Consider the following 27,592-nt stretch of genomic DNA (forward strand, 5'->3'; position numbering starts at 1 on the left):
TACGAACAAATATATACTCTATGTTGGAGCTGCATGGGTTATAATCGGGTGTGGTAAAAAAAAGCTCGTGCGTACCGCGGCCGGAATGTCTTTCAGTTTTCGTGATCAAGTTATTTCAAATTCGACTTCCACACGCGTCGGACGCCCTCGCCGCCCATATTCTGTAACATCATAAGTTTTCCGAAACTGTTTCTCGTAAACTTCGAAAAAAATATTGTTTATTTAAATCAAGTAGATTTGTGAGTTACCGTGTTTAACATCCATTAAGACAGTGTACAATTGTGTTATATTTTGTTGGTATGATTCATAAACGAATTATTTTTCGAGGTAAGTATTTTTTTGACGTAAATAATATATTATTAATATATTTTTTTAGCATGAACAAAACACCACACAGATAATATGTGTTGTAAAAATAAAATATATCACATCCTCTTAAGAAGTTAGATTGTTTAAAATTTTATGGGCAGTTTACCATTCGTAATGGCTGCTGTGTTCTTTAGAGAAAATAATAAAAAAAAATGTGAATAGCGAGCATCCATTAAGAGTGACATTTATTTAGCATGTCGAGGGGACGCTACAACGACCGTTGCACTCAATAAAAGCATGTAATCTTAGCGAGTGTTCGCTAAACTGCAACCTCTGATATCGATCTACGCTGATTTATTAACACACTTATTTTTATTATATTAGAGACATCATTCAACTCTTTCTTAATTCCGATAGCTTGTGATGCCGTATATGGCGGAAATGCTGACTGTATATAAATAATCACTTCTTAAATCGTAGACAGGACCATTTTTAATATTATTAACATATATATTGGTCGTTCTACATTGTATAAAGACAAATTTCCAATGATGCCAATTTAAATCAGATGACAATGAAATATGAAGAACTAGCGTCGGATGCTTACATGTATCTGATATTAATAATTTGTAAGGAAACCTTAGAGTATTTTATTTTTCCCTCATAAATGAATACGTATTTAGATAACAATAATGATATTGTTTGTATTGTTGTAATTTGAAACGATTCCGTCTGTTCCATTGAACACACTTGAATATAATGACTGAATATGTAAGAAATTTATTCCGTCATACATTTAGAACTCGTGATCCAAAATGGAACAAGTTTATGTAGAAACTTTGCAAGTCTAAAAAGAAATAAAATTCCATCAAAGAACTGTTCAAGAATTCCTGGTTTCTGGTTAGTTTATGTAAATGAGTCATAACTCCATCACTCAAGTATTGAGGAGAATTTCGAGGGCATCAGTAAAAAATTTTGTTTTCTTCAATTTCCTCTAGCGAAGTACATTCCTAGCCGACCGAAAACATAACAGCCGTTTCGAAATGATTTTATCCGATTTTTATGATGAATAAATGTTACTCGTCCCTATTCTTAGACCAGTTGAGATCGCTTGTGATATAAATGAAGACATTTACTTCTAGAATAATGAACTGTAAAATTTATAACAATTAATTGCAATTGGATTTAAGTACGAAAGCAGTAGTACAAAAATTAATCAATACTAGTCGTGTTAATGACTATTATTATTACGTTGAAGATAATTTTGATTTCAGTTGAATTTTTCATTATCGCACTACCTTATAAGTTTGAAGACGTTAATTATAAAGTAAATTATTATAATTTTACTGTAAGTTTATTTAATCACGCCCTGTGGACTGCGGACAAATGTATTATATATTATTAAATAAAGTAAATAGTCCTTCATTTTTTCTTTTCCAACTAATCCAACTATAAATATCTGTTAAACTAATATCTGTGAACTATAGTAATGATATCGATCCTAACTATTATTCTATGTTATCAATTGAAAACTAATTAAAAACTGATAGCGACGTCGGGCTTAAACTTCTTAGTTGTTAGAGCGAGTAAGACTAACAAATAAGTTTTAAGATCGCCTTGGAACGCAATAACATAAGATTCTTGAAAGGGTTACAAGTAAATATTACCAATAGCCCAGATCTTTTCAATCAGACCCTGGGTATTGCGAAGAAACTTAACATGGTCAAAGTCACCCAAATCAATTTATTAGTTTCGGTTTATTCGACTTGATCCAATCGACTCGAGTGCTACGTTTTCTATGTTTAAATTTAGTATTTTTCTGAATATTTACATATTAATCTATAATTGATCTATTTTATATTTAGAAGTCCATATATTAAGGTATATAGTATGTTAGAAAGGTGTAAACAAAATATAGTCCAGTGTTAATATTCCTCTGTTCACAGCTAACTTGATCTTCTCTTGATCGATATCCATTAACAAAATTTAAAGGTGATTTTTTTTTTTATCAAATTTTCTCAATAATGACATAACGCTGCTCTGAAACGGGTCGAAATATTTTTTCAATTCCTGACGTTTCGTTATGCATTGAACAATCAAATAACCAAAACAAGAAACGTAGCCTAAGATATACTAGATCATTAATATATGTCAAAGTCAGCGGGCAGAGACTATTTGTTTCCTTAATTTGGCTTGAAAGCTGTGATTTAGAGTAAAGGCTCACCGGGCCGTAAGTACGTCATTATATGAGTACTTAACAGGGGTATTGGGCCCACAACCAAGTCAAGAGCTCACAAGCCTTTTACAACTCTTCATATTTGTGAATTGCCCCAAAAAAAAAATATTTTTATGATATTATTCTTTCCTAATTTTTAACATTAATAACAGTGTACAGTTGTTGAGATGTTTTAGGTGAACTCATTACTATGGTTAGATTCACTTTGTGTTGTTCAGTTGTGTTTTTACTTATGAGTGAACGAATATATTTGAAAATAACAACGCTGTTATCAACAAACTAGCTGCTTAATAACTTCGTGTCTTAGAAATAAATCATTAATAAGTCGTCGTACAAAACCGACAGGACTCCTTAATCTATAATCTATGAAAAAACCTTAGCACTCTGTTACTAAACAAATTCAGTTAAATCATACAAACCGAAGGAATCGACACGTAATACAAGTATTTTTATTAATTCAGATCACTATTTGTTAAACATAAAAACCCATACAATAAACCTGAAAATTATAACAATTTTATTTCACTCAAATAACGCGATAAAATGATAGTCAACCTTTAATATATAGTAAGTTAAAAGTAAGGACAGCGATGAGGATGAATTTGAACATATAATTTTTAACTCAAACTAAACAACGTAATAAACTACGCACGATTGACTTAACAATTCCCTGATATTATAAAACTTTCTGCCAAAGATTCCGTAACTTTATTTTCTATATAGAGACACTTACATATTAGTACATATACCACCGTAGTATATCAGTAAAAATTTGTATTTCATAATTTTTTTCTTTTCAGATATTATAATAAGGCATTGGCATTTTTGTTTAAGAAATAATATGCGAATATCAGAAAGCTAAACGACAATGAATGTATCCGTCTATTGCATTCTCTATTCTTATGTTTATTTCGTAAACTTAATTTTGGTTAGAATAGTATGCATCACAGATTATATCAAAGACTTTGACATATACATTTATGACAGTGTGAAGTAATTTATTTACCATCTTATCCTCCTAAGCTTTATAACAAATTGTCTGAGCTTGTGATTAATTAAAATTTCCATTTTTAGTAAAGTAGTTAAATAAAAAAAGCTAGTTTTATGTGAAATTAAATGTTATTGAGCTATGTTATTTACTATCGGAGCAGAAAGGAAAACCATGGACTGTTTTCATATTTATTTAACTGATAGTAATCAGACTTACCGATACTTTTTCCAACATAAGATTAATAGCTTAATTTGGTGGAATAGCCCTCGCATCATTTACTAAGACAATCAAGAGATAGGTTCCTGTGGTAAAAGTCAATGACCTATCAAGCTTTAACTTAACACAAAATATAAGCCAGTGACATATTACAGCCATTCCATTTGAACAGTGTTCAGATAAAAATGTACTGAATAAAAAAAATTATTTGTACTTTTCTAGAAGCTATGTATTACTTAATCCATACTCAACAAATTCCAAGAACAACAATCGACCATTGAAACCAAGAAGCTAAATGTTTTTATTTTTGTTGCCCGAGACAATACGGAATTCAATACAATCACTCCAATAGATTTAGCTGTAGATAGTCGCCTTTTAAACTTAGGTCCCTCAATAATAATCATGTGTTTAGAAAAACATCTGTAACAATAAACACTATTAGCGCTTTTTTTTTTAAATCAATCCAAATCTCATTTCTTTAAAATCGAAATTTATAATTTCATAGCTTTAATCTTCACTTAAAAAACAGTTATGACGTGAACTAAATCATTTATCTCATAGCAGTAGTTGTTGTAACTAAAGTTTATATGACGCCATAAATAACGTTGAGAACTTTAACACGAACTTAAGAATAGTTTGAACAACTTCCCCGACATAAACATACCACTTGAAAAAGTCATCAAATATTATAAGGTGATATAAAACTAGTCTGTAATTGTCGATTTAAACGAATACTAGGATCATAAAAATATGTATATAATTATTTTAAAGCCGTGAAACGAATTTTCTCGTTTAACGAAATCCCACTTAGAGATAGCAATTATTTATTTATACAATTTTCAAGTCTTAACTCCAACATCAAAAAGAAGCCTTTCTCTCCTCCGCTCTCTGCTTCCCAGAAGTTACACACACGGGGGTCGGTATTGTTCATTTTCAATCTATACTTAACCACAAACCCATTTTGAGATGTGATGAAGCAGGACCCGACAAAGAATGTAGTAATTATAAGAGCACGAAATAGTCTTAACCGTAACCGAAGTCCCGTTGAAACGTAATGTATTTTTAAAATATATGTTCAGAGATTAATACCATACCTAACGAGCATATATATGTTTGTGTGTGTGCTATTTTTAAGGTGAGTTTTAAAGAATTTTCATTGAACAAGCCTCCAAAAAAGCTATAACATTAACAACCCATCATACAAGCTTTTCATTATTTGTTTTTATTTAACTGTTTTTCATTACATACTATAACGTCCATCAGCTGTATCTAGTTTTCTACTGCGGCTGCAATTTCAAATTAAAGTCTTTAATTATAAACGTATTTAGTATATTACTTATTTATCGTTCATTAAAGTGAATTGTTTTGATTCAAAGGTAGAAGAGAATAGAGAAAGTAACGGATATACGCTGTAAATACACTTTTCTCATATGACTTAAAAAAATTAGATAATAATATTGGAGAATATCATAAAACAGCTTTAAAGCAAGACTTTATATAGCATACATTCGCAAGGGATTACACTAGCAAGGAAATACGGCGGATGCTGTACTGGGGATGGCACTGAACTCGTAACTCGATTTGTCCACTTTTGGTATATTTTCACAAAGTTTGTTATGCCACATAGTTTTATATAAGTTATTTGAAAAATAAAACTCACACACATGATCACCATCTCGCATTACGCGGAGGTCTTTATTATAAAACGTCTCACACAAGTATTTTATCACTATAAGGTTATTATAAAGTTATTCGCGACTTGTCAATAATTTTAGGTTTCTTTAAAGATAACTCTATAATATATTTTATAGTAATGTATCTATAATCGCATACGGATAAAGTTATTAATTGCGTCTAGATAAATAAAATGTACTTATATGATAAAAAAAATATTATGAAAAAAAGTACTTTTTGAAAGAAAAATGATTAACAAAAGATTCAGTAACCTCGGTAGTTCTTGACAATCTTAGTTTCCTACACGTTAATCATATATAAACTAATATATTTGTAGAATTATTGATTTTTTATGAAGTAATTATTACACTACTGTTAGCATAACTTGTGAGTCAAAATCTTACATAAAATATTACTAAAGCCTCTAAGCTCCCGAATTAACTGATATTCGCCAGTTATAAGTTACAAACTTTAATTTGTTAAGTAATCTACTCGTAAACAAAACAAGCAAAGCCGTTAAGCGAAATAAGAAATCAATTCCACACTAAACTTTAAACATTGAACCAATTAAGTGTTAAATTGGAAATACTAGAGAAAGTTTTAAATGTTATTCGAGACTTTCAATACTTTTATTAGGAGATTTTAAACGTTGATCTTCATTTCATTTGTCCGGTTCTTTTCCTTCGTTGTTTGAAAACATAACATTTAATAACTGCTGTTGGTGAGTTTATAATTCTGTTTCCGGATGTGTTTAATACAATTAAATGAAACTAATATTTTCGGATAACTTCGCGTATTTTATTATTTTTAAAGACCACATACTCCCGACGTTTCGGTTACTTAGCAGCAACCGTGATCAGATGTGATTGAAACGTCGGGAGTATGTGGTCTTTAAAAATAATAAAATACGCGAAGTTATCCGAAAATATTAGTTTCATTTGAATAAATACTCGCGAAATTCATTATGTATTTAACACATTTTAGTAGGTACGTTAAGTATATTTTGTATGAAGATTTTGGTATATTTAAACAAATGTATATATTTATTTGCAAAATTTGGTTAAATACAACGTAATGCTTTCCTATTTGAAGCGGGCACATCTTCATAATTTACATAATATGTTATTTATAATATATTCTATCTGTAATTCTCTCAGAGACATTGGAAACTAAGTTTAAGACGAGTTAACAGAAATCTTTTATGTTAGTCAGATTATAGATAATGTTGGAAAATGAGTAACGGACAAAGAGTCCCAGGGAAATAAATGGAACTTATCCGGTTACATGGAATTATTTTTAGAGAGAAGAAAAATATAGTAGAATTGTCCGTCAAATCTTATCTTGCTTATTGAGGTCACGCCAAGAATGCGTGTGATTTCTCAACAAACAATCCCGTCTGTTTGTATTGGACCTTTCATAAAAAGGGTCCAGCAGCTGTCAATGATTAATTACACGGATAGTTCAGTCAACACTGAAAAATCTTTTTGACATTACATTATATTACAGGCTAGCTTCCACAGTTGGTAAATATTTGGCCTCACTTACATATATACTAAATAAATTTTATCAAAATAAATCACATCTTTTATGGATATATCGTATGGAACAGATACGATGACATCTGTAACATTTTTATTAAGTAATTTATTTATTCCCTCCTTGATTTTAACCAAATTCGGATCAGGAATTACATTTGAATAAAATGATACATGAACTCATAGGAATGTCAAAATCAGATATTAATCTCAAGCTCTGATGAAAAATATGTAAATCCCTACGTTTATAAGGTTTCCCTTAATAATAATTAACTTGTAGCTTCATGAAGTAATATTAACATCTTTTCAGAGTTTCTTAAGTATTTAACTAGTCTCTTGTTAACAAACAGTAAACAAGAGAGTTAGATCTCGCGATCTCATGAATATATACATTATTATGATAACGTAACCGTATCAAAATATGACATCAACAAACGTCACATGTTGTTGAACCTTCGGTACGTAACAGTTGGATATGAGCCACGAAACTTTAGAACAATAGAAGTTAGCACGAGATGCAATTATTCTTAAAACCTGATATAAATAAAGATGCATAGCGACGGTGGCGATGGAACGGGATTTATGTCCTGCATGCTAACTAGAGACGGCGCTAACAAAGCGTTAGTGGCCCGGACACTATACGCGGATCACGCTTATTTAGCTTTAGTGCAGGGTTAAATACATATAAATATATTTTTCTTATATTACACTACTATAAAATATTTTTTTGGAAAATTTACTCATTTTTCAAATGTTTCTTTTTCATACAACTAGCTCTTATTGCTTTTATAGTTATGTTGAAAAAAAAAATCAGAAAATTCAAATTATAAAAGTATTCAAAAATATAGTCGTCCTTTTCGAACCACCCTCGATTTAAAATGATGTGATACTCGTATTGTATTGTAGTTACAAGTTTTTATTTTAACACACACACACATACCTACTATATATGTTTATATAGAGTGATATTTGAGACAAAATTCATGTGTTTATATTAATATCAGAAGACATAAACCTATAAGCACACATAGATAAATAGTATGATGTTTTCTGAAAATCGAGATTATATCTGCAAGAAAGTCTATGGACGTTGTTTGGAACCAATTTACAAGTATAAAACTTAGTTTGTCTCGCGACCAAATTAACGGGAATATAATATATACGGGAATATTAATCGTTCTATCTCTTCAATAAATATATACAAGACTTTAAAAAAAATAGTACTCAATTAGTAATCAGAACTGAACTACAATGAGCAGGCGATGTAATGTGTGTTATTTTTTAAAGCATGTTATCCAATTATATAATCAGCCAGAACAAAGTCAAAGTTGTCAAAGTTCTCTCATCTTTTCCCCAATTCTACTCATTGAAATAATCTAGTTTTATTAAGACACGAGAGGCTTCAAAACATTTCAAAGAACTTAAATATAACTAAGACAAGGTCAACTTCTCATTAGGGTCCATTCGCAGTCATCACTTCTATTTTTGTATAATATATTTTTCTCTGTGTTTTTCCTTCATAATTCCCTTTGGGTCAAGATTCTATAAAGAAATGAATCCTATAACGAAAACATGCCATCTGTCCGACCTTCCTTTATCGAAAGTTTTATAGAAAAATCTAATATTACTTTATTATTTCATAACTAAAACTACATATACAAATACAGTGACGATTGTTGAAACAAAATCAAGTTACTGAAAGTAAAGAAATTCGGTCAACAACTATCAATAAATAAAAAGGATCTTAAACTTTACAAACCATTTCTTTATTAGATTCGATGCTTATTTAAAACAAAATTTGCAACATTGAGAAAGAAATATTGTTCCATTTAAATAATTAAAAATAAGTTATTTTAGACTTAAATGAATACTCGCGAAAATCTTAGATCTCATTATTTTAGACTTATTATGTTAGTTGAAACACAAGTTTTTCAATAGAACGGAAAGCTTTAAATATCAGCCGCCGCGTATTATAAGGTTAAATCACGATTTTCCTTTACCGAGATAAACAGAAAGACATATTAGAAGCGAAATTAATAAAATCACTAGTTACTAGTTTTTTTATTTCGTATGAAGTAAACCAAGATTATAAATAATTTATGATCTTAAATTTATTAGATAAGAAATTAAAAAATATATAGATATGTACGAAATTCGATGGGATGTTGGAGGTTGGAGGTTGGAGATCTGACATTCAAATTTATACAAAATATAGAGGACTGCAATTCATCATAATGTTTCTGGATTTAATGTGTTTGAACATGATCTGAACAAACGACAGCTTTAACAAAATGAGGTCCGCAAATTGAATTAGGATTCAGATGAGATAGGATTTACAACGTTCCGACGAATCTCGCCTCAAGACGCGAGGCGATGAGCAGAGCCTGATGGTATTTCGGAAAAAATTTCGTAGCTCAAGTGTCCGAGATTAGAGCGTGAGTTAATGTTGTATAAAATAACAGTATAAAAGTTGAGTGAGCAATGTGTAATAGTACAGCAATTTGGTTTATTAAATTTCCATTCAATACTGAAATTACACATAAAGAGTGAAATGGCCATTGCCAGAGTGGATGGCACATTAAGTTCAATACACGTGCTCATTAACTAACAATATTGGCGTCGTCAACATAAATCCTGACTCAAGTTCAAGGTTTTCTCGTGTCGCAAATTAATTGCCAAGCCTCGCTTTTACATTTGCATAATTAATTTATATTGTTCACAATCTACTAAGTAAATATCCGATATATGCCCACATATACACATATACCAATAACAATCAATCAAACGCTAAAGAAAAAGTGCGCTAATGACGTTACATGCGCGGTTTCTATCTTATTTGTTGTCGTTATAATATTATTGACGCTTCATAACATATTAAATAATAGACGCGCACATTATATGTAGATTGTTTGTGTGAAGATCTACATATATAGCGAAACTGCTCACGAACAACAATTTCAACAAACCCGCGGGCCAAATCCGATCGTCATATTGCTATGGATATTTCAAGTTGTTTCAACATCCTAGAGGCTTCGATAAATCATAGATAATAAAAACACCACCTGTTACTCAAAACACTTCAGCTCCGGATTACAGAAATTTGATAAGATCGCTTTGTGAATCGATTCAATAGCTGTCAAATTGATTGATTACGCCATCCGCTTTCATACGGATATTGATAAGGGTAAAAGGATGCTAAGTGGAGTGTTTAAGGCATAAAATGCAATGCTGTAACCATTTAAATAGACGCCTGTTAAATAGTACCTTTTAGTATAAGTAAATTATTGAATTAATAACACAAATATTTATAATATTCCTGTAAATATGTTTTAAAATTAAAGTTTTTTTACGTTGAATGCTTATACTTAATTTCGAACATGGATTGATCGACGCGAACACGACTCGGGTCTAGGATCTCCGAAGTATGGCGTTACATTTCTTTGCCGTTTATGCTGTCGTCCCCTGACTCGAATGGAAAATATAATTTCAATGATATTGAAGCTTTGTATCCGTCTAGTAGCCATCAATTTTCATCCTATATTTTCTATTTGAACAGTAATTCACATTTCAAAATTTTCCACTAAATAATAAGTCCATTAACGTATTTACTGGGGACATATTTGTAAATATCCTATTTCGTTTATATAATCTGAATGCTTGCGGGTTGTGTGTCAACATTTATTCAAATGGAAAGTCAACAAGATGGAAAAATTATATCTTGAGTATTGTATTAGTTTCAAAAAACCATTAACACATGAGGAATAAGTGTAGTATTTATTTTATAACATTATTGACGGATTTTTAACCTATTATTATCAATACATAAAAATGAGGACTTTAACTAATAGGGATTCATAAATACACTAAAGATATCCAAATAATATCAACGAATGAAATAACTCTCTGTTTGAATATTTATTAGGTCTTATAGAATATAAAATTTTGTATCTTATTAAAGAAATCATATTAGTTTATGTTTCAAAGAAATATAAATAATGATATCAGACTCAAGTGCACATTAGTAAGTATATTATTACGCTATTCTGGATGAGAGCATAATTGTAGCACCGCTACGAAGACTGCTGAGGAGTCTTAATTAAAACATGTTTTATACCCCGATGATGATTAAAAACAGTTATTTATAGCTCATAATAATTATTGATGTAATTACATTATTATGATTCAACATTCAAGTGTGTTCGTAAAATTCATTTCGCTCTCCAATAATTTTCAGTGGCTTCATTAAATTAATTCAATTATTACTCTAACTTAAAACAATAGCCGTTCAAGAATCATGTTCTCCTACTTTGTTTTAATAGACCTATGTCAAAGATAACTATAAGGTGGCAAGGCTTAGTACAGGTTACCCATTCGTTGACGATACTTGATTTCGAACTTTTGACAAAAGCGTCGTCTGCTTAAAACGCATACCTTTCTTATCTCCAACCAGCCAGCGAACACAAAATTCTCGTATTGCTAATGTCAACGTGATTGTTAATTTATTAAATATATTAATTTTTTTTTTCTTTCATACACTTGCAGATATGATATTGTTCTTAAATATAACAAATACATCTTTAAATTTATGAAAGAGCTGTATTTGGGAAGTAGTTCCTTTTCATAAAGGTCCTCTCATCCTAGATTTTTTAAGGCTTTAGTGTTAATAACAAACACAAATTAACATTGACAATAAAAAGTAAATCGTATAATTAATATCCAACATTAAACCTGGCATAGATTATATACGGTTTGTATTAAAAAAAAATTTTTTTCATTCAAAATTAGCAAGGAAATAACTTTGACAGAAAATTTTATCAATATAAAAAAAAAGAATATAGTATATAGTGACACAAATACTTCATAATTTGAAACGCGAACTTTCCGTCCCTGTGAGTTTGGGTCCTTCACCTTAATAATCATAGTTTCGGCGTTTTCATTGATTCGTATCCAGTTTCTAAAAAAATACCATGAAAATCATGTCTATTTCATGCAATGAAAAATAACTTGAATCATAGACAATCCTAATATTACTATCAGCAATCCGATGAGGTTTGAGATTCTTCTGTGTGTCTTATCGGGTGCGAGGGTTCATACTGACATGAGTAGTTTTTATGATTTGGACTGAATGAATGAAATGAATTGAATGAACTGATTTTTATTCATATCACCTGAATGCATTTACAGACAACACTCTGTTGAGACACTATCTTTCTTTCCACACATGGTTATAATGTAGCATGACGTCCCTGTTGAGGATTTTCTTTAGTGCCGTATTGTGGGATCTTACAAGTTTTACGTATAAAGGTCTCTTGTAAAGATTTGGGTCTCAAAGGTACGACATTTACCCATACTTTGTAACTTTTGTCTACAAAGCACCTTTGGATTAAAAAAAACATGCTCTCCACAAAATTGTTTTTTATTTTAATAGTCCTTTTGTATGTTTCTATGGGAGCTATGAGTTTTGATTAAAATTTTTAAATTTCGTAAAAAAAACTGTATGACTTTTATTACATCATAATTTATACATATCTAAGCTAAGACAGCCATTTTAATTATAATGTCGTATGTTTCCACTGTTTCACGTTGCTCATTAATCTAACTTGATTAATATGCTTGTTACAGCGTTTTTCTTGAAAGAGGAATATCAAAGCATATTATTAGGTAAAATTAAATCAAAGATGATCGCTATAGCGGCTAGATGTTTCGGTTCATTAAGATGATCTGATTGACAACCAACTCATTTTATTATTGCTTTCATAGCATTTATCTCATCAACATTAGAAAGTCTTTAGAAACTTCGAATGATGTAAACAAAACAATTAAAGAAATCAAACGTATTTTAAAACTGTCTTCATCTTACGAGATGCTATCTCTACAATCTTTATCCTTGTGTAGCATTATCAAATTTTGTATGAAATAAAAAGATATTATGCCGTGAAAGAACATAACAACACAATAAGTGAAAATTAAATATGAGAATCAAATATAAAAAACGTCTGTAACAGGAAGGCTGCTGATTATCTTTTCGTTTACAGTCTACTAGTGTTTTGTAGAATAAGTAATAATTAAAATTGTACGAATATAAAAATATATATTAATCTTATTTTATAATAAAAAAACGATGTTAATCAGAAAAAAAAAAAACAGAAAATTTTAATTTCTTAATATACTAATCGTGCCTACATTGTTTTATTTAATACAGAAAATATTTGTCATGTAATATAATATAAAGAAAACAAATTCATTCGCAGATCCATTCAAACGACGATTCATTTAAAACAATTCATTCAAAGAGGAGAAAGCTTCGTTCAATATCGTAACCTGAATTGATGATTGTATTAGATCTTAATTTAGTTCCTTTCAAACTATTCTCCCTTATAAAAAACAGACGCTAAGAGTGATATCGCTCAACACTATTATTTTGAGAGTGCTTAAAGTTTGTTATATGTTCTAGACTTAACAGATGGAAGTATCTCCGAACAATTCAGTTTGTCTGTTTAAACGTTATATATCATGAAGTATTACCCTATAACTGAAATTGCAAAAGATGGAAGTTAGGGCCAAGAAACCCTCCTTCAAATTAAAGACGAAATCCATTTTATAATTTTAATCCTCTAAACGTTTTATTATAATAAATTCTCAAAGGTTCAAGAACTCCGTCACGGGGTATAATTTTACTTAGAATATTGAATATAAAATAGCTAATCAAATGGTTAGTAGATTTTGAAAGTTTTATTAAATTAATGAGGCTATATTAAGAATATCTAAATTCATACTTCTTTTATAAAGTAAGAGTGAAACAGAAGTTCAATTGATTATATATTAATTGTATAAAACCGTACTAAAAAGAAGCATACAGAGAACTCTCGCATAACTTTAATAAATCTTGAATGTTAGTGTCGTGATTTACGTCTATCCAGACGCGAGTCAGCAACGTGCCGAGAAACTACTGTCTCTTAAATTAAGCAAACATGTGATGTGTCTGAAAATTTATTTATTTTGAAAGAAAATCTTATAGATTCATCGACTAGAAAATTGAAGTCATTTATGAAGGTATCCAAAAATCAATCTCTTATTTTAACAGTAGCATATATAATTTGATATATATATATATACATATATTATGTTCATACCTATATATATATATACCTATATATATATATATATATAGGTATGAACATAATCATGAATTGAAACGAAAATATTAAGCTCTCTGGCAAATCACATTTAAATTAGTAAACGATATTATCAGGTAAAAAGATGTGAAACTGTGGCCATGGAAGACGGCTGTGGAGACTGCGGCCTGGGAGCGGCTCTGAACGACACGGGATATTACAATGAGACAAGAAATGTCACAGCCATCGATAAGTTTTATTTTTATCAGGTAAACTACAATCAGTATATATTTTACCGATATTTTAATAACTACATTTAGAATTTAATCAAACGAATAAATTTTAAGGATCTCCGTAAGAAAACTCTGAGGCATTAAGAATGTTCTGACTGTCAATTAATTTCCGCCCGAAGCCATTAACGAACGTTTACAGATGAAAATATAGTTTTAATACAAAATCTTAGAAATAAGAGGAGAGACTTGTCTGAAATATCGACGGTTCTTCACATAGTCTTTTAAGAGCTTCTATATAAGAAATATATTTTTAAAACATTTAATATTCGCAATCTGATACGTTACTTATTAAATGAAGTAATCAATAACGTGACACATGTTAACTTAATACATATAGCTTATGTATTATTCATGTATTTTTTTTCATTATCTTTAATATGTTAACATAATAATGATTTTTATTTATCAACATATATTTTTTACTTGTCTTTTATGAACAGAAACCCTTACACCATTAGTGCCAAGATCAAGCCCTCCCTTAAAGTATGCGTCTAGACATCTTTCACCATTCTAATCTTGACTTAATTGTACCATCAAATTATGTAATGGCCCATATCAAGAGATATTAAATTGGACAGTCGAAATTAATATTATAACCTTCATATATATATAAAGATAGAGAGAGACAGGTTATTCTTAATTGAAGAAACCAAGCATCGTAGAAATGAAAACATTCTGTGGGACCTTTTAAATTGTTTATAAAAATAAACTCCTAATAATTAAATAATTACTCGGAAGACTTTATAATATACAATTTATAGTATAACGTGAAAAAATGCACAACAATATTTAGAAAAAATATATTATTTTACTTATTATATCAATACATATAATTATTATTATTAGAGAGTTAAAAATGTTCGTATTTTCAAAATTTTAAATACATTTAATAGAAATCGATTGAAATATAATTTGTCATTAATTTTGTAAAGATTACATTATATGCAGCCATATTTTATATGAATTCTCTCGTCTTTTATATATAAGGATCAGGGTATCTAGGGGCCATAAAATACACTCCCACTTGTATAACTTAGGTTACAAGGTTAGAAAATGAGACCTACATAATATTCGCTCTTCTAAAAATACTTTGAAAGAAGAAAAAAAATAAGGAAACGAATTAAAATGTAAACACAGCAAACAGATTTGTTCATAACTTGTGAACCAAAATATTTTACGAAGAATTACAGAAACCACTCAAAACGATTTCTCAACAGCAAGGGCGTGCTATTCATAGTGGACTTCTATTATTCAGAATATATAACAATACTATAAGTGATAACTTTAAATCATACCAAACTATGTCCAAGAGATTAAACACTTGTGTTCTTCATGTACTTTCTTCGACCTTACTGTTATGTCCAGAGCATTATTAATTCTTTTATAAACTGCCACACATTTCTTGTCAGAGTGAACTCTTATTGTTATGCAAAAAGCGATATTAATTTACAGCAAAAACCCATTAGCGACACTTGCTTATTAAAATCGTTATTTACTCGCCGCAGAGCCGACCCCGTTTTAAGGGATCGTCATTAACAATGTCATACAGGTTTGTTATCGGTTATCAAATACTTCAGTCGACTGTGTTTGACGTCTGTCTTCGGATCTGTCGAGAGGTCAGACGTTTTAATCACTGTTTGCGGCAGTTTTCAATTTAATATTATATTGAAATATATCCGATAGATAAGCTTTATTTCGTTTTAAATGTATTGTGTAAATTTAATATTAATTTTCGTACTGTTTCTTTGATGAATTCAATCTCATTTATGTCGGTGAAATCATACCTATATTCTATCCTTGTCCTCATAACTATTTTTGAACTTCAATGTACCTTAGGTAGATGTGGATTTGTAAGTTTATATGAGAATAAATGTAATTAAATTTATATAATGAATCATTTAAAGGAACGTTTATACACAGAGTGCTCAAGTGGCTGTGCTGTGGGTGTTGTTGGTAGCGATCGTGGCAGGAAACGCCACGGTGGTGTTGGCGCTGTGTTTGACGAAATCTCGTAAAAGTAGAATGAACTTCTTCATCATGCAGCTGGCTGTAGCAGGTTAGCATGGACCGCCTACTGTTCCGTGCTATATTTAACAATACAACATTTAAACAAACTTTATTAAGCCATTTCACGTCTGTTAATTTTCTCCGGAGTTATACCTATAATATGAATTTATGGTATACTTATTTCGCAGATTTATGGGTGGGACTGATAAGTGTTCTACCAGATTTAATTCAGCGCATAACAATTTCATGGTTAGCTGGATCTGTGGTCTGCAAGCTGATGAAGTATTTACAGGTGAGACGATTTAAAAACTGTTTAATAAAATAATAACTATTTATAAGTCAAAATGTTATAACTAATATACAATTAAAATAAGTTAAAGAAAAGTAAACATTACAATTAAAGATAAAATTGGTAAGTAGCAGCTTCGTATTTAAAATCTACTTTTAATATTCTTTAAATTGAAACTTCATATCTCCAGCCACACACTGATCCCGAATCTTTCTATATGTTAAATAATCTTTTAAGTGAATATAAAATTAGCGCATGTATGTTTACAAAAAATCGGAACTATTCAAAATGATGACACTGAAATCAGTATAGCATGTAGACAATAAATCGTGACACTATAAATTGCGGGAAAATAAAAAGGTTCCTAAACTGTGTCTTAACGTCGGCGGCAGATTCCGTGCCAACAAAATATATTAATGGTGCCGGCGTTTTAACAGACACTGTTTTTGTTAGTGTAAGATATTTAGCATTTTATGGAGAAGTTTAATCACTCCAGAGTGTATTACAGCGGAGGAGCGTCCGGACCGAAATAACTTCAATATCTCACGTTAATTTTAGAGTCCATAACTTAAATTTTGTTCAACTTAATTAACTCAGCTCATAGTATAATGTTAAAAAGAAATTCATCATAGTTTATAATTAAAATGTTCAGTGTCATGACCTTTTACATCATCTTTTTATGATAGTTCGAACATTTATAAGGGTAACTTATATGAAAAGATTTTATTCATATTTTTTTTAATGTATGCTTTTATAAATAATATCCCTTGTCAATATTTTTTTTTTCATTAACGAGAAAGTAAGGTAAGCACAATTAATTTAGCAAATTTAATCCAAATATTAAACGATATTATGTTTTACTTTTAAGAAATTATAATTAACATAGTTTTAGAGTAAAAGTCTAAGAGTTACATCATTCTAATTAAAAAGTTTCCCCTCAATCTTTGGGTTATCTCTTTAGTAGCGGCTTTATTGGAACATTCAATAAATTAATAAAACTTTCGTTACGTATAATTAAAATAAAGGTAGTCTGTATTGTAAAGGTTTTTTGAAAAAAATAATAATGTAATTTTAAAATAAACGAGTTAATGAATATTAGATAAATTTATATTACTCTTCAAAGCGTTTAGAGTTTTTCATAGGTTTTAAACGTTGTCTCCGTGTAGGGTGTCGTAACGTATTCCTCTACCTACGTGCTGGTCGCTCTCAGCGTGGACAGATGCGATGCTATCACACATCCAATGAACTTCACCGGAAGCTGTGAGTACCGCACGGCTGTTCCTCATTCATTAATCAAAGAAATATACTACGTATCTTAACACAACTATGTTTTCTGATTTACGATTTTATTATTTTTCATTTCATCAGAAACTTCTAACTCATTTTCACTTGATCACGGTTATTGAAAAGTAGTCGATGAAGTGTTAAATAAAGACATTGCCAAGTAAATAAAAAAACTCTATTTATATTAAACTTCTGAATATTTTATTGTTCTTACATAAAGTTTACTTTGTTTTGAATTCTGTTCTATGTATTTTTTCCATCACAGGGCGGAGAGCGCGGGCGCTTGTAGTCGGCGCATGGTTTCTTAGTTTCCTGTTTTGCGCTCCGATGTTGTTTTTATTTGACGAAGCTGACATAGAAGGTATGATGAGATTATAATTTTTTAAATATAAATAACAGCCTTAATCAGATAGTGAGATATCAACTTAACGCGATAATACAAGTGGAAAAAGAATCAGCAACAACAAAAATCTGCCTAATGAATGATTTATAACATAAATCTGTGCAAGGAAATGTATCTCAATAATCATACTTTTTATTGTAATACGAGTACATAAAAACAATCAGGTCTGTAGAAGTAATGATAGTAGTCCTATATATAATAATATCAGTAAATAGAACTGTTAGACTGATTGTAACGAACTCGCCATGTCCAATAAAATGATATTTACTGCCTATAAATCCAAGACTATCAAATGTAACGTTCGCCACATGTAGGTCGATAGACCGGAAATTATAATTGATGAGCGGTTTACAAATATACAAGGCACAGTGTGCCTAGTTACTGTATGCATAAGATCTGAGATCGCAAATTGAACAAATAGAAAAATGCAGTATTTTAAACATGTTATATGACGTACAGAAAATACAATAATTATTATACGTTATATTCATTTGTTTTTCCAGGACGATCTGTATCTTTAGACTGATTTTATTTCAAAGTCCATTTAAAATTATTTGTACTTAAAAAAATTATAAACCCTCCCACATAAATTATTCTTGTTTTAAAATAAAATAAAACAGAATCGTACCATTATCTTAATAAATCTTACCCATTTTAAGAAGCCTCTACTTATATTATCAAACCTGTGGAGTTTTCCTAAGTAGAACCAGTTCAAAATAAACGTAATCGCCTAGGAACCCCTCAATGCTGGTCGTCCATTAATGAGCTTCAGTGGCGTATCTGGATGACGAGCGTGTTCCTGTCCCTGTTTGTGGCGCCCGCAGTCACCATCTCCGCGTGTTATGGTGTCATCGTCGTAACCATCAGGCAGAAGAGTCACAGGGTACTCGGGAAAAGAACTGCCGCCAGGCAATGTAAGGCTTAAGTACATTGAATTACTATAAACAGGAATTTAGTCCATGTTGTACGTGATCATAAAAATAATATTAGAAAATTAATCAACGCGTGATAGGAAGCAGTGTAATGAATTTTCGCTCAAGGTTTTGGAGATAATATTGTTTATTGGAGTGGCACAGAGCTAAGGTACTTAAAGAACTAGGACTTCAATAGTCTATTTCACTCTACTATATAATTTGGATTGTGAAAAACATTATCACTAGTGTCATATAAAAATTTCCTACAAACAAAAGAATCTTAGAAAATCATATCAATTCAAAGTGTGTTCATTACAAAAACAAACATGTACTTTCTTCAGTATTAGTTGCAATATTAACGGAAACTCCAGCAATGTCTTTAAATGGATTTATTTTTTACCACTGTTTAAATTTCTGTATACGAAACATTAAATGTAAAATTTTCTCTTGTCGACGTTAGATTGCTTCTTATTCATAATTATTGATTATCAATGTATGAGTATGTTAAATACTGTATAATTGTTCTGTTCTCTTCTGACTAGTGGCTAAGTTTTTATTTGCTTCTATTCATTTCTTTCAATTTTTATCAACTTCTCAAAACAGATAGTGACGACCTTGACAGTCGACGAGCTAGCAGCCGCGGGATAATACCAAAAGCGAAAATAAAGACTGTCAAGATGACCTTCGTGATTGTATTCGGTGAGTTCCAATAAAATCTATTTATTAATGTTGAATCGATCGAATAAGACGTAAACATATAAAGAACAAAATACATATCCGCTCCCTTCATACCACGTCTTAGAGCCCACGAGCAAAAACAGAAATAAATCTCTTCGTTACCGGCTATTTAATTTATATCTCTTGCCGGCTTTTCTCATTCAAAATCTCCAAGGGCAAGTCGTTGACCTGTTAATTGTATCGTACATATGAATGATCCATTTATATGAGTTTTACGGCCAATTTACAATTTAGCAAAAGTAAATCTTATATTCATATTTTGGTAACTAGCGAAAATTTTATTATACAATATGACGATATCAGTGACTTAAGTAAAACTATATTTTGGGTTCTAACCCACTAACTTTGAACGTGACTGGAATAACTGTGTTCAAGGAAATATCAAACTACAGCGAAACTTTGTAAGAATTTCAACAAAAAAAATACTTTTATTTTAAACTTCCAATCTCATGAATGATAATATCAAAGCAACTTATCTGACCAACCTAGTCAGGGTTTGACACTCATTATTATTATTATTTATTATGTATAAATAATTATATGTATATATTATTAATATCTGGGCTCGAAACGTTTCAACAATTCAGTTCGGGAACAACCGTATTTTCGCTCAGGCGGTCGTTTGCTGAATGTGTATAATCCGTCTCTATCGCGTCTCCGTTTGATTACATTTAAATCAAACTAGCGGGAACTTGTTATAACATTAAACGTGTGAAGCAAAACCTTGCGACGTAACGAACATAGTGAACAATAAAACATAGGATTCATTAAACATTCAGCTGTTATAAATTATTGAAACGTTTTTATTTGTATATTATATTTTTGTATGACCTTGTTTTATATTTTATTTATCTTATAAATTCCTCCTCCTCCAGTATATTCGTTGACACTTTTGTAGCCATTGTAATTGGTTAACGATCTACTATCACTATTTCTTTCACTATTTCTTTCATTATTTCTGTCACCTCGCTCTGAATGTCGTTGTTAATGATGAATAAAATATTAACTAGAACAAGTCTATTTTATTTATTTTTATCTTTCGGAGAGCAATATTTTAAGAAAACTAAATAAATTTTGAACCAAATGTGATAAAATAAAAAAAAAAATACGCCTAATTAAACTGTCCAAAGTCAAATTAATTCTGATTTATCTTCAAAGTTCAATAACCTTAAAAAATATTATTTTTAAAGCCTTTAAAAGCAACATGTTGGATAAGTATGGAACCGTCTATAAAGCACTTTACGAGCCCATCCATTATATCTAAGTGGACAAAATTGCTGGCCCTACATCTTATTACATTTATGACATTGAAAATTTAAATAAAATCTCTTGCTTAGGAATTTTTATAACAAAAAACATGTTTTTAATGAAAGTGGATATTAACAATAATTATTGGGACAATTCATTAAAAGATATTTATATAATTGGGAAAATATAAATGTTTAAATATATATATATACATATTTTCAAAATGTCGTATGAATGTTATAAACGGAAATTGAAAACAGAATAAAAGCTCTGGATCACGTCTACACACACAGTGCTTTCGCATCTTATAAATTTATAATTTGAATCGTGACCGGACTTGAGATTTTTAACCTAACACATGATAGCTTCAACTGTTTTTCAGTTCTTTTCTCATTGAATTATACACGATACTATAATAAAATACATAGAGTACATTGACAAATTTATCACGTTTTATTTATTTTGCTTCAATCTTATCAGACATCACATTACTATCAATAATTTCTACAATTAATATTATTTTAATAAAGTGTCCTTACTCAAACTCTTAAATCTATTTTACACATTTCTTGATTACACTAACGCCCACATCCGAGAAATTAAGGAAAAGTATTTTTACAAAAATTCTTAGACGCAACATATCTATTGACATTGTTATATAAATTTAGCGAGGGTGTCATAACGAGGTATATGATGATAGGTGAGTGTGTGTGTCTGTCTGTTTGTTCCAGTGTTCGTGCTGTGCTGGTCTCCTTATATGATATTCGACCTGCTGCAAGTGTACGGCTACGTCCCGGACACTCAGGCCAACATAGCCATCGCCTCTCTCATCCAAAGCCTCGCACCGCTGAACTCGGCCGCTAACCCAGTTATTTATTTCATATTCTCCAATAGAATATTTATTAGTCTACGGTAAGTGTTAAAAGCAATCATAAATCTACCTTCAATTTTGCGAACTCCCGTATTATAACTAACTGTATGCGGATAAACTCGTCTTTATCTGCTTGAACGTCGAAATCATATAAAATTTTCCGCACTCACATCGAAAGTTATATAAAGAGATGATTATATGAAAAATATCCTTTCACTCGGTATTTTATATTCTAGTGGGGTGTTTGTACGTCCCCGAAACATTTTCTGTGACAAATAGCTATGCGAATTTTATTCCACAGCGATACGAAAATATCCTGCGACATAATACGAGGCTTGAAGTTTGTTATCCGCCTTAGAGCCATTGTCATCGTAAAATCTCAATACTTTCAAAATTTTTGACAAAGATATTAATGACCGTAGCTGAAATAAAATAAAAAAAGATTAAAAATTATATTATGGCTTATGGATATCGTTTTTTATAAATTAAATTATAATAAAACATATATATGTCTATGTTATATTCTTAATATAAGACAGTTTAAAAGAATCCTTTAAAACTATCACCCATTCACTAAATCCCCGGGGACGTTGGATAACAAGAAAGATAATATGATCGCTCACAGAAGAAATGGCATTTCGCGGTCTTAGAATAAATGAAACCTTGGAGAATATTCCATTAGATAGTCATAACTGTTCAGCTTACAAAAGGATATAGTTATCAAAAGTATGAAATTAGTTGTAGTGTGCTGCAGGAATAATAATCATGTTACGCTAAGGAACAAGATGAGCGAGCATTAACTAACTAGAAAACGTCCCGAGAATACATCGCCTTGTAATTATATGAAGTATGTTATAACGACAAAGTGTCTCTTGTATATACTCTACCAATAATACATCTTGTTAAAAGAGGCAGCTTGGTTTATCAAGCCTAAGTTATCAATGGCACATTATACGAGTATTAAAACTTCGGGCTGATTTTAAATAAAGATACCGCCGTTTTCTGTTGCAATTACAGATATTACACTTAGTATGTTTTGTTCCTCGTAGAGGAAAGCCATTCGTTTTGTAACTATTCCATTACAGTTTAAACTTCATTTCAAATTGAACAAAACTTGTGGCCTTTAATTCCATATTATTTCTGATACTTTGTAAACTTCTACCTTCAATCATTTTAATCATGGAAAATTTTCAGTACATTTATTTTGTCTTTTCTCTTCTCTGTGACGTAGTGCCGATTACACATAGTTGAATGGCCTTTTAAAACTTTAACTCCCTTATTTGTTACAATAAATACATCTGATTGTTGTACAAGTTCTTCCACAAATCAAATAGCGGTAGAAGAAATTATACTAAAAAGATAAAATTCATAAATTTCGTACACGAAGCACTTATCGTTTTATTATACGAGCACCGAAAAATATTTTTTACTTAATTGGATTACCTACTGATTTATTTGCCTTGATGTTAGGCCAAAAACTATGTGCATATCTATAGATACATATTCATTTTTGAGAAGATTCATCACATACTTGACGACAGAATAATGTTGGTCATAGTGATAAATTTTACTCTCTTCAAGCGAGTTCGTCTTTGATCAACCTTATGCAATAGATAATTAAATGTTAACAAAAAAAAATTGTTTCTATAATTATCTATTCTTATGCTATTGGCTTTTCTGTTTTTAGCTAATCTACGTGTGTCGAAAATAACAATCGTTGATTTGATCGCTTCGGGACGTTTTTGACTCTCGTCTAAATATTCAATAAACGTAATAAAAGGGAAAACATGAAAAATTACTTTGACTTAGTTGAGCTTTATGATTATGTTTAAAGAGCTCGCATGTATTGCTTACAAATGTTCGATCCATCAAATATAAAGTAGCATATTAAATTACAAACGAATCAAATAGTAACCAAGGAAAATATCTAAACTGGAACCAATTACTTCATCGGATATTGTATTAATATTATAAATATGAAAGTCTCATATTTATATTCGAGAGGAATATAACTTCCATGGTAATGAACAATATCCAGAGAAACACGAGTCCAAACTCTTTGGAGTAAATACTTTATTACAAGTTTGTTCGCAGGAACATTCCTCCCTACAAGTGGCTCTGGTGTTGGATGAAGACCGGTGAAACAACGACCGAGTCCAAAGCCCACACTGAACTCCTCACCTCCTCACACCGAAAAACAAGACACGACCTCACGATCCGAGTAAATATTCACAAAGCCCTAGCTAATGAACAATAAACTGATAATGATAACGGGCCTCCTTTTTTATCATTATCATAAACATTCATTCAAAACATCACCAAGACGCTAATTTCGTTGGTCAAATGCCAGCAGCTATCACAGGCCGTTAATGTATATTAACTGCTGGCCTGTAAACATTCGCATTCCTTCTTTGTATTTATATTCGAAAAATATGTTAATTTTTATTAAAAAAGCAAATGCTACATACAATAACAAAAATAGAGACGACGTCGTCACTAATATAAGGGGAAAAGTTAACCTTATTCATCGTAGCAGAAGGCAATATGCAGCAAAATTAATACATACATACATTTCTATATCAAAAATAAAAGTCCTAATATACTCCATTGTCTGAACATCACCTCTCACTAGGCACGGTCTCTCAAACGTCACCACAGACTTCCCTCTTGAGACGAGTGTTATATACAGACAACGGTCACTCATAATATACCACAGAAAATTGGAAACGTACGTAAAATAGGGAAAATAAAACCTAACTAATCAGACAGGCATCATAATGACTTTGTTGGAATTCCAAAAATTACGTATATATATTTATACATATAGTGTCATATGCGCCGGCGAAGTCACACCAAGTTTTTATGGCACAATACTAGGAATGGTAAGTTTAAAAATATCTCCTAACGCCGTCATGTGTTTAGGTTAAAAATGACAGCTTGAGGGAGCAGAAGCAGAGGCTTCATCAGTGTAACAGTTCCCGGAAGGTTCGTCTCCACCTGCCGGGACAGGCCATCAACAATAACGTGCCACAAGCACGACGTGCTGACACCTTCTTATAATTATACTGTATACAATAAGGCCACCGAGAAGAGATATAATTTATAAACAAACTTTAAGCGGTTTAATACGAATCCAAAAAATCTCAAGATAAAAATAAAAACAATACGATAACTCAGTTTTCATGGCTCTCATTAAAAGGTATTGATGTTTGTTTTGGAAACAGATTAATATAAAGTTTAAATTCCAAAATTAAAATATATACCGTCCTTGATAGATGATCTTTTTTTATATTTTTACTTTGATATGTAAAGCAAATAATGCTAGTGCAAATCCAAAGTCGTTTGTAAGATAGAATCATTCGTGTTTGTCGTGTAACAAGTCACCTTTTTTGGTTATTTTTTATGAGGAAGGGACACAAGGGTGGAGAAAAAAAATAGACAAAACTCTAACATTGTAAATCATTCACTTTAGTCTTCATAAGACGACTTTATATCTGTTGTATGAATGTATATAATTATATTTAGAATAAAAAAGGCATGTTTTGTACTTAACTTTCATACGATTCAACGCTATACAGCCGTATGAGTATACAATTTTATAAGGTCGTTGTTTTATTGTATGTGTTCGTAACATAAAAGACAACTTCCCGATCAAGGAAGTTTGTTATCAGAACATGAAAACTACGAAATGAACACTCACCAAAGAAATGTCTTAGTTAATCGTTTTGTAATGTGCATGTCAACGTAATGTTTTACTTAAAGTAAATTAAACATAATACAGGGATTAAGAAGTCATTACAGCCGTTTACGCTGCGAGCGAGGGAGATCTCTTGTACCAAAATATGTAAACGAAATTAAATTATTTGAATTATATGAATAAGTATTTAAGACCTTAGATTTACTGGTTTAATGACAGTGTTTCAAATATTTCTGTATTAATTTCTAGTGAGGCTCAAAGAAAACTTGAAGTGTACATTACGAAGAGTAAGATTTCATTAGCACGTATTGTAAAATTTTCAACTGTTTATAAAAAAAAATATTTTCAAACCGTCGATGTTAAGTATTCGATTGAAGCAACTATCAATGGTTACTATAACGCACACTAGCCTCCACACTCTGATCTTGTAAAGGCGGTTACAGACTCTGTCTAGTATAAAATGTTCAATGATTTCTTCGTCTTCTCTGTACACTTGTTACGATCTTAATATAAAGACATAATAAAGACATTCTTAAGTGTACGTATAGATGTTAGTCTGCAAAACAAACGCGCCAAATGACGAGTTAAACTCAGGTCATTTCGAATATGTCATTTTAAATGTTGATTGAATTTATTAGGATATGAATTCATAACATAACATTTTTATTTTATACTATTTTTAAGATTATTTAATAAATGTACGAAATTGTGATTCGATGTTTTATTACGATCCTTCCTACCTCCGATTGTTTAATAAAAATATATAATACAATGATAAATTCGTAAATTTTGTACAAAACTAACGCTTTGTTCAAAAGAATTCCTACATCAGAATAAATGTGATAGAAAATTGAATGGAGCAAAGGAGATATAAACGGATAGTTCGTATTTTTTATCTCGTAATTCGTCGTCGAGATGAGTCCAGCTGTGTTATGTATCAGACCGTTTGACAAAGAGACTTCTGAGAGGGTTTACAGTGATTGTGGCGAGATTAGGTTTCTAAGCGACATCGCTTGAGATAACTTCCAGTACGTCTTTAAGATCGATTGAATTATGTTAAAAATAATTCCACCTAAATTGTAGAACTTAAATCATAAAACATTAAATTTATATTTAAGTATCAAACACGTTAAAAACATCTAAAGAGTTATTTCATAATATTTATGTTACATATAAAGTACATAATTAGAATATACAATTAACAATAACTGAAACTATGATTTTAAGATATACGTCGAGAATGATTTAACCTTACATCAGTTTCAGTGACTTTACAGCAACCATGATCACAAACACACCAGTTGAAAGAGTCACAAGATTAATTTTATATTCAAAAATCATAGTTACATATAAATATGTAGTAAAAAGATTCCAGAAGCAGAGACGAGTGAAAGAATTTTAGCTATGAATTATTTGTCAATTAGTATGTGTGTAAAAAGATAGACGTACTTACGTTTATTGTTCGGTAGAGATGGATTAAGTAGCAGTCAAGACAGCCAGAATAGTCCGTAAGGAAAACATTGTGTCCGATGGTAATTTTTTATCACACAAAATAACAACCAGTCTTATTCGTTTCTCAATTAATTGATAGTATCAAATTATTAAAGAGTGTTTTTTCAAAGGTGCGCCAAATAAATAAAAAAATGTATAAACATCTTTACATATTATTCTTAGTACTGTTTCAAATAAACTGACTCCTTCTGTGAACGCGATAAACTCAATAAAGTCTAATACCTCAGTAATGTAGGCGCTAGGCAGGTAGTCGTCTGAAC

At 30.6% G+C, this 27,592-nt stretch overlaps 1 protein-coding gene across 1 annotated transcript; it reads left to right on the forward strand.

The window, feature by feature from the left end:
• On the forward strand, window positions 1-26,532 carry LOC116765895 (cardioacceleratory peptide receptor-like). The gene is made up of 11 exons (XM_061522076.1): window positions 1-327; window positions 14,214-14,345; window positions 16,290-16,425; window positions 16,565-16,668; window positions 17,832-17,925; window positions 18,215-18,310; window positions 19,087-19,266; window positions 19,870-19,965; window positions 21,984-22,164; window positions 24,218-24,344; window positions 25,046-26,532. Exons 2-11 carry the CDS (start codon window positions 14,238-14,240, stop codon window positions 25,181-25,183), a joined length of 1,260 nt encoding a protein of 419 aa, XP_061378060.1. The 5' UTR covers window positions 1-327; window positions 14,214-14,237; the 3' UTR covers window positions 25,184-26,532.
• The last annotated feature ends 1,060 nt before the right edge of the window (window positions 26,533-27,592 follow it).

Source organism: Danaus plexippus, chromosome 11 (assembly GCF_018135715.1).
Source record: "Danaus plexippus chromosome 11, MEX_DaPlex, whole genome shotgun sequence".
Classification (NCBI taxonomy): Eukaryota; Metazoa; Arthropoda; class Insecta; order Lepidoptera; family Nymphalidae; genus Danaus; species Danaus plexippus.